The sequence below is a fragment of the Marmota marmota genome, unplaced genomic scaffold (genome assembly GCF_001458135.2).
Source record: "Marmota marmota marmota unplaced genomic scaffold, marMar, whole genome shotgun sequence".
Classification (NCBI taxonomy): domain Eukaryota; kingdom Metazoa; phylum Chordata; class Mammalia; order Rodentia; family Sciuridae; genus Marmota; species Marmota marmota.
This window is the reverse complement of record NW_026000068.1, coordinates 16765742-16775660: the sequence shown is the minus strand read 5'-3', so window position 1 is coordinate 16775660 and position 9919 is coordinate 16765742. Positions and strand designations below refer to the sequence as shown.

General features: G+C 37.0%; 1 protein-coding gene across 2 annotated transcripts in view; it reads left to right on the top strand.

Annotated features, from left to right (window-relative positions):
• The first annotated feature begins 4893 nt into the window (after positions 1–4893).
• Positions 4894–9919, top strand: part of Depdc1 (DEP domain containing 1) — a 19001-nt gene continuing 13975 nt past the window's right edge. For both annotated transcript variants that reach the window (XM_048814042.1, XM_048814041.1), the window contains exons 1-2: positions 4894–5030; positions 7385–7650. In XM_048814042.1, coding sequence (XP_048669999.1) covers positions 4983–5030; positions 7385–7650 — 314 coding nt within the window. In that variant the 5' untranslated portion in view covers positions 4894–4982. The remainder of the gene's footprint in view (positions 5031–7384; positions 7651–9919) is intronic.

The window sequence follows — 9919 nt, the reverse complement described above, 5'->3', positions numbered from 1 at the left end:
TGCTCGTTGAATGAACAATCAATCTAAATTCTGTATCAGACAGTAAATTCTTCAATAAATTATGTAACATAGAGTAGGAATTGAGGTGGCAAGACAGTTTTTCTGATACATTTTCCACTCCCACACTCCCTGTATCAATACAGGAAAGACCTATAAATGTTTTCTCAGTAGGAAGGAAGAAGTACTTCCTGTTCCCATCAAAGGCCAGCCTCTGCACTTCTATCCACTTCTCAGTTTCTCCTGGATTTTGCTCCCACAATCATTTCCTTTCTCCTTCAGAATTAATTATTCTCTTGCACTTAATTACTCCCATCAGTTTATATAGTCTGATATCCTGAATCTTACTTTTTAAAAATACAAATCAAACAAACAAAAATCAACCCTTGTGCCCTCATACCCTCTTTTGGCTACTTTCCTATTTCTCAGTTCCCCTTCAGTGCAAAACTTCTTGAACATGATAATGGTATTTACCTTCATTTCCTGATTCCTATTATCTTGTCAAGTCACTCTCATTGAGCTTTACTGTTTTTCCCACTACAATAAGACTGCTGTCATCAAGGTGCTGTTGAGCTCTGTGTTGCAAGCTCCCACTGACACTTCTCTGCTATACCCTCCTGTTCAACCTCTCAGATCCTTGGAGAAGGTGGATAGCGTTTTCTGAAAACACTTTCTTCTCTTTCCTCCTATCTCAATGACATCTTTTGTAACCTCAAGAGTGATGCAGCAATGAACTCAACCCTCTTATCTATCCTATAATTTAAAATACAAGTTATATACAGAAGCTTCTCCAAATTTCAAGAATCTTATGTCCAACTACATGTGACACCTGCACTTAAACTTCTACTAGGAATCCTATAATTAACAAATCCAAAGCAGAAATCCTCATTCCTTTCTGCTCTTTCCCTAATTTTCTCCATCAAACTCTACTACTATTAATTTAGTTGATGTCTTAAGAACATGAGACACTTTACATGAGTTATGCATTGATATATAGTAACTCTAAAATTTAACAGCTTAAAACACTTAAAATTTATTAGCTTAGATAGTTCTGCAGATGGGTCATCCAAATATGGCTTAACTAGTAGTTTTGGCTCAAGGATTTTTACAAGACTGAAGTCAAAATGTTGTCCAGAGCTCATCATTTAAAATCTTGACTAGGGCTGAAATAACCATTTCTGAGGTACCTAACTCGGTCAGTGCTGTCTATTGATAAAGGGTTTCAGATGCTCACCACAGGGAAGACTCCAAAAGGCTGCCTACATAAATAGCTTCATGATATGACAGCTGTCTTTCCCCAGAGCAAGATATAGCAAGGCATGAGCAGGTATTTCTCTTATGATCCAATGTCAAGATTCACACTAATTTCTGTAATATTCTGTTGGCTACATAGATTAACCCTTCTTGTTCTATGATGGGATGACACAAAAGCATGAAACCAGGGAGCAGAATCACTTGGGCTATATTACAAAATCTTGGATAGAAAAAAAATCACACTATTGAATTCCTTATAATCATTACCATCCCAAATATTTATTTTTCCTATTAATTATTCTATAACATACAACTACAACACAGAAAAAATATGAAATATGGAAACCTGACTCCTCCTCCTAGTTTCTCTCAGGAGGTTCTGACAGCATATTTGAGAATATGAGTTTTACCTGAATCTTTGAAGAAGTAAGTGAAGAACTTTGTACTAGGTGGGATACCAGAGACCTCAGATAGGAATCAAAATTTCTGCTTTGGATTTGTTAATTATGAGATGTCCTAGTAGAAGTTAAAGTACAAATGTCTAGTATATAATGGGACATAGATTATTTAATTTCAGAGAGAGATTTTTAAAACTCCCAAGAAGAGTCCTAAGTCCCCAAAAGAGAGTAGCTGTTTCCTCCTGACCCAGTTTGACAAGTTTCTCAGGAAGGGCAGTACTTTATTGACAGTAATCCTGAAAAGTCTCTCCAGTCTAGTTATAGGCTTCTCTGTTATTCTCTGTTATAGATCTCTGCAATATATTGGAATGATATAAAAATTTTACCACGGGGTTAAATGTAATCCCCCCCAAGAAATATTATTTTCATTTGAATTCTTGAAAACTCTTGTTTTACTGGAGATCTCTCTGTATGGTAAAAGTGAAAAAATCTACACAAACTGACTTGATTAAAAAAAAAGTTATTGGCTCACATAATCCAATTTTAGGAATTCAAGCAATCCTCAGAAAGTTTAAAAATGGTACCCTCCATCTCTCATCTCTGTTTCTCTTTGGATATCAGCACATTTTACCTGACTAGAGTTTCTTTTGGTTATAACTAAAATCACATTGGCTCCTGGCTCATATCTTTTCAGCTTAGTCATCAGAAAGAAGAGGTTGTTTCCTCCTGACCCAGTTTGAAAATAATCTCAGAGGGGTCTCGTTGACGTGGCTTGGGTCACATTATGATATCATTGAATCAGGGGAGCAAAATACCATGACTCAATTGAATGAAGTGCTCATTCCTAGGTAACCCCCAATAGTAAGGAAGACAGAAAAGTCCATTCAGAATATAGAGTGGGAGACATATTTCCCTCAATGAGGAAGTATACTTTTCCCAAAGGAAATGAAAACTGATTGCCAGGCAAAAGAACACATGTCAACTAAACATCTAACCCTAACCACTACAGCAGTACAGCCTTAATACTTGAAGATGCAATATCTGGGGAATGAACAGTTGAAAAGTTAAAAATAGTTATTTTGGAAATATTTACATGAATTTACCTGATCTTTACTGGTCTTAATTTCATTACTAATGCTAATTTTTTAAAAAAAACTTACAAGAATATATAACTTTTAAAAAACAATGCATACAATGAAAGAAACAATAGTTCAAAGTAAAGGGTTATGTCTGAACATTTTACAGAGTTACTATAAAACATAAGAAAAAAGTCATTAAACTCTAATTCACAATTCAGATTCTCAAGTCAAAATCAAGAGTAGGTTACACAGAAATAAATAATAATCACAGAATAAAAAAGCTTTCGGGGGGATGAACAAGAGACTGTGCAAAAGGAAACTGACTCAGTGAATCAGAAGCTCAGCTGGAAGACTTCTCTCAGAACTGAGGGAAAAAATAATAAAATGAAAATTATAGAAGGAAGGCCATCAAAAAATGAGATAGATATAAGAGATCAAATAACCAATAATAGTTTCAGAAACAAGGGGGAAAACAGATTGGAGCAACTCAGAAGAAAAATGAGGAAATTTTCTCAGAACAGACCAATAATAAACAAGATTCATGAAATAAGACTCAAAACCAGGCATAGCATGGTAGAATGGTTAAATCTCAAAGATAAATAAACCTTACAAACATGCAGGAAGATATTACAAAATGTTTCCTAGGAAGGAAAGATCATTTAATTGTATTACCCATAAACTTTCCTTTTAGTGATAAGAAAAAAAATCATCCATTTACCAAATATTTATTAAATTCCTACTATATACTGTTTAGGGGCTGGAGTTACAGCAGTGAACAAACTGGGTACAGTGTGCCATGGGATGTATACTCTAGTGAGAATTAATGAAATTCCATGGGGATGACAGAGAAAGCCCACTAGAACAATTTCTGTCTAGGTGGAAAAATGTTTTGCCTCATCATATGTAGGAGTTGATACATTCACTTCATTTTCTTTTGTGAAATCTATTGTATTAATTAGTATTAAGTTCAATTATAAGAACAAATTAACAAAGGCTTATATTTCTTCCTATATAAGTCCACAGCTAGGCAATCCATGGCCATTATAGCGGCTCAGCTGTAACAGAGACTCTTCCATCCCTATGAATGTACCTTACACCTATCCTGCCATGTTACATTCCCCACCACCACCACCACAACAACAACATATTCCCTTACCTGTTCTTTTTACTAAATTCTGTCCTCTCAAATTGCTATTTAATTTCTAAATCATCCTTCTACGACTTCAAATCATCAAGCAACATCTTTTCCAGGTGTACTGAGGGATTCCTCGCATCATGTAATTTCAGACTAGTGACAAATCATTTATTAAATGCATTAAGTCTGAGTTATGCCAAGTGGACCTCCGTCTTGGGGCAAGTATATTATATAACATAACATTAGGAACTTCCCTTCGGTTTTTTTTTTTTTTTTTTTTAAGTTCCAGTGATGTTTGAAGTGTCTTTAAACATAAACAAGATTCTTATTAAGGTATGGAGTAGATTTTCCTAAGGAAAGCAATTTGGTATAGTTTACACGTTTCCTCAAACTCACATTGTATGTACTTGGTGGAAATCTGCTCGTGCTCCATTTCACTAACCTTTTAAGAGGAAGAGACAGCTGAATGCCCAATCGTGGCCTCTGCTAGGACGAGCAAGGGCGAGAACACTGCAACACACATCCATAAAGCCTCTCAGAGGCAATGTCAGGAGAAAGCTACACCTGGTGACGCCGGGCTTTGGTGCTGATACTGCTGAAGATCCTATACACCCAGACAAAAAGAGTTGAGGTTTTGTTGTTGTTGTTACTGTTGTTTGTTTGGGGTTTTGTTTGTTTTGTTTTCTTTCTTTTTCAAAATTCAAATTCCCTTATGCCAGAGGCTGGCCCAAACAATTCTCTCTGGGACTAAACTGCTTTGCCCCTTAAGAGCATGGAAACATAACTGCACCTCGCAATCCACCGCAAGAGGGAGAAGCTGCGCCTGAAAAGCGGGTGGAGGCCCCGAGCGGGTACCTCAGCAGTTCCCCTAAACAGGCTCAACAGCACCAGCCCACAGCTCCCACCACCTGTGCGCTGTAGCTCCAATGAGTCTCCCCACGCCCACTACGGCTCGGAAAGCGCCGAATCACGTGACTCGGAGGCGCGGCCAATCAGCGCAGCCCTCCCAGGTATTCAAATCAACCGCGGGGCCGACAGTTGTATCCGGACAGCCGCCGCCTGGACAGCACAGACCAAGCGTCGCTTTCCGCTTTCATGGACGTGGGCCAGCGTTGACCTATGGAGGGTCGGGGTGTGCCTCCCGGGCCTTATCGGGCCACCAAGCTGGTAAGACGGCGCGGAATGGCGAGTCTGGTCCGCCGGCCGGCGGCGGCCACCGCTTCGCTACAGACCGTTGGTGGTTTTACCTGGGCAGAGGGAGGCGGCCTAGGGCATCTCTGTTCGGTGGAAGCAGGGTGAGGGAAAATAGCCAGGCTCGACTGTCCCTTCTTTTGCGGGTCTGGACCTCTGCCCCCGGCTGCCTGGGGCCTGAGGGCCTTGGCGAAGCGCCCGGGGAAGGCCACTTGGTTGGACGTCGCCGCGCCTGGCGGTGCCTGGACACCGGGAACGTGATGGAATACACCGATTTTAGCCGCTTCCCACCGCGATTTACGAAACCCCAGAATTAAAAACGGAGAGTGAGCTCCAGAGCTTGGTAGGGTCAGATTGGGCGCAAGCCCCAAAGTGAGTCCTTCCTTGGGCCTGTGGAATTTGAGGCAGGAAGTATTGGCCTAACAGCACTAGGAGAGAGAGAGAGCCTCCTACTTAAGCCGGAGTAGTTTTAAGTATCCATCAGCAACCACTGTGGATGGTCACTGGATCTGTGTGGACACAGTGAATGCTGCCTGGTTCTGTGGCATTAGGAGGTTCCCTTTACATCTGAGCCTCATTTTCACGTTGGTAAAATAGGCATGAAACACATGCCCACCTTAAGGGATTTCTTGAGAGGGCCTGTATATGAAAGTGTGTTGTGATGTGTACAATACCAAGCAAATTATTCTCTCAGGAATGCCCCTCAGGTATGGGCTTGTATTCTTAGGCATACTTAACAATGTGGAAAATGAGGTTTACAGAAATTAAATACTATCCCCAAAGTCACATAAACAGTAAATGGAAGAATTAGAAGAATGCAGATTTTCCAGACATGGTGAGCTTGACATGAATTCTGCTGCTCAATAAATAGTTAGTTGTATCAATCAATATAAAGAATAGAATCTGGGACCAGAGAGAACCTTAATCAGTTAATACTATCACATATTTAAAATTTAGTAAATTATATGAATTATAATTTAATGAATTATATGTGGTGTAGGACGCCACAATGAAATAATGAAAACGTAACATTTACTCAACACTTAACTAGTACAAGTCCATTAGGTAGGTGCTAGTTTCCCCACCTTATGAATAAGAAGATAAGAACAGAGAATAAAAGTAAGACCCCAAAATTCACACACAGCCGAGCACTGTGGCCCAAACCTGTAATCCCAGCAGCTTGGGAAGCTGAGGCAGGAGGATCTCAAGTTCAAAGCCAGCATCAGCAACAGCAAGTTCCTAAGAAACTCAGTGAGACCCTGTCTCTAAACAAAATAGGGTTGTGGATGTGGCTCAGTGGTCAAGTGCCCCTGGGTTCAATCCCTCNAGAGATATATATATATATATATATATATATATATATATATATATATATATATATGAAATGGGGAGGTATGTAAAGAAAACAGTTAACATGTTTTCAGGCCTTCTCCATTGTGATGCCTGGGCCACATAGATGAGATCAGTGATAACACAGCTAATAGTCACCTACATAGGGTTTCAGATTATATTTCTTGACTTCGAATACAGGATTTTTTTTCAATTAAAAAATAATGCGTTCATTCTATACCACCAACACACTCATGCTCCAGTGTTAGAGCTTTCACAAATATAAAAATTTGGCTAATGAGAGGACAGTTTAGAAAATACCAGTATTTTCTTTTTAATGTAGATGTCACCAAGTCCTTAGATATGCAGTGAATTCACATTTTACTTAATTTACCTCATCTGTTCTATGTTCATCATAAGAATCTTCAAATAAGAGATACTATAGCAAATACCTAGTAGTAAAGGCCAGTATAACTACTGCATGGCAAAAGTTTTATTTGGCCAATGCAATAATTGAGAGTACAGATTCTAGAGTCATTCACTTAGCTGTGTGACCTTGGACAAACTATTAATCTCTGTGTGTCGTATGTGAAAAATGAAATAACAGTACCTATTCAAACAATTGTGAGAATTCAAGTGAAATAATGAATATAAATTACATTTCCTGACACAGATGCTACCAGTATATTAGTCTTAGTTGAAGTGGGAACAAAAGGAGCAAATGCTTTCCCTAGCAAGGACTTAGAGAGTTCTTCCTTTTTCCTAAGTTTCCTAAATAAACTGACCAGCCAATTAATATTTTTAGTAAAAATCTATGAAAATATTACTAGGGCACTAGAATTAGTAAAAAAAAAAAAAAAATCGGCAAGATATAAAGTTTTATGTAGCACATATGATTTTTTCAAAGAATTTTACAGTATAATCAGATGAGACTTAAAGAAATTTCTTTACCTAAATATTTCAAATCAGTAAGATATTTAAATCTTTTTTAATTTTTACAGTGGAATGAAGTCACTACATCTTTTCGAGCAGGAATGCCTCTAAGAAAACATAGGCAACACTTTAAAAAATATGGCAATTGTTTCACAGCAGGAGAAGCAGTGGATTGGCTTTGTGACCTATTAAGAAATAATAGTAATTTTGGTCCTGAAGTTACAAGGCAACAAACTATTCAACTGTTGAGAAAATTTCTGAAGAATCATGTAATTGAAGATATCAAAGGTAGATGGGGATCAGAAAACCTTGATGACAACAATCAGCTATTCAGGTACTGAACGTTTATGTAACTACCAAGTAAAATTACTATAAAGTTTTATCTCCACTTTTATTATGCTTTTACTATAACACTTTTTCCAGTTAAGTAATGTTTTCTTTAGAAAAGTGTTTTTAATTCAATTAAAATTATTTGGAAATGGGAGTTCATAACCCACTTGAATCAAATGTATGAAATATGATATGTCAAGAGCTTTGTAATGTTTTGAACAACTAATAAAAAATTATTTGGAAATTGTAAGGTTAAGATAATGGCTACAAAATTCAAACTTGTTAAATGTTTCGCATATATGATAAAATTGGAAAGGGAAACATGGCACATTATGAAAGTCTTATAACATTTCAAGGACATGATTACTGACTTATTTTCATGCATTCTGTAGTTAAGGCAAACTCACAGGTTCTTACCTTTAAATAACATAATTCAATCTAAAAATACATGTCACAATAGTACACTTTATATGACAACAGAAAACAACACCATTTAAGAGAATACGTATCAAGCAGTCTTCATGTATCAGAAACCCTGCTTTATGATTTACGGGTATATATAAGACCATTTTTACAAATGAGAATGCTGAGACCGTGCTTCACCAAATCTTGTTCTGTCTGCATTGTTCTTCCACTTGAAGCACTATACACATTTATGAGACTATTAAACTAAAACATTCTTCTCAACTCCTTTCTCTCTTCTATGAAGGCTTTTTTTTTTTTTTACTACATTAGTATTTTCCAAATTAAATGTCTTAGAAATGGATTCTTTCCTTTTGTGTTAATTCATTTTCTATTACTGTTAAAGAATACCTGAGAGTGGATAATTTATGAGGAAAGTTTATCTTGGCTTATGGTTTTAGAAGCTGGGTAATCCATTATTGGGCAGCCACATCTGGTAAGGGTCTCATGCAACATCAACATGGCAAAGAAGCAGAAGGGCAAGCAGAAGAGGCAAAATATGAAAAATACCTACATTTTAGTGGTAACTAATTACCAGAGCCAGAACTCCTTCCAAAGAAATGTTAATCCTTCTTAATGCCCCATCACCTCTTAAATGTCACACTCCCTCTCTACCCCATTATTTTGGGAATAAAATTTCAACATGAATTTCAGAGTGGAAAATCATACTACCTATGTACCACAATGAATTTGTTTCATACATGTAAATTACAAGCATATGAATAACACTTTACAAATCTTCCCTCTTAATTATTTCTAAGTCATCTTTGTGGCCTGCTTTGCACCTATTCATCCTTTAACTTACTTGTCTGAAAGTTTTGGGCTTTATCTTCACTTTACCTTGCTCCCTGGACAGTCTCATGTTATGCCTTCAACTGCTTTTTCTCCAACCCAAATTTCCTGAGCTTTAGACCCATTTCTTCACCTACATAGGCATTTCAAATAGAGTATGTAGAAAATCACTATCACCCCTTTTGTCTTCTTGTGTTCTCTATCTAAATGAATAGCCTCCCTCCCTTTAGTTGTCTTCTTTCCCTACTCCTCTTTAAATGTAATTTAATTATTACACTGTCTACTGTGCTACCTAAATAGTTCTCTGATCTGTACACTTTTCTCTCCAATATGAATCCTCTTTTTGTTAGGTTATTCTTTCTTTTCTGCATTTCTGCATAACTACTCAACTAGACTCTCTGCCTCTAGCTTTTTAAATGGTAACGAAAATCTAAAATACCTCGCAATAAAGGTTACTAAAAATGTTTAAGACCTTATTGGATAAAGTTGTTATTAATGGAAATTAATGGACAAAAATATCCTGTTTATAAATAGACAATACCCTGTTTATAAAATAGACAGTATGATATGTATGTCAGTTCTTCCACATTTATGTATGAATTTAGTACATTTTCATCCCAAATCTCAATATAACTTTTTGTAGAATTTGACAAGTAAATTCTAAAATTCATTTGATAAAGGCCAAAGGCATTTTGAAGAATAAAGATGAGAGAATTGCCTTACCTGATATCTGGGCTTAAATTCCCTTAAATACTGCAAAAAGAAACCCACACATAGATGGGAACTCAGTCTTAAGTTATACATGACTTAGACATCTAAACATGAAAAATTAAGCTGTTATTAGAGAATTAAAAAGTTTTTGTAAAGCCGGGCATGGTGGTGCATACCTGTAATCCCAGTGACTCAAGAGGCTAAGGCAAGAGGATCACTAGCTCAAAGCCAGACTCAGCAACTTGGTGAAGCCCTAAACAACTTTGTGAGACCCTGTCTCAAAAAAAAAAAAAAAAAAAAAAAAAAAA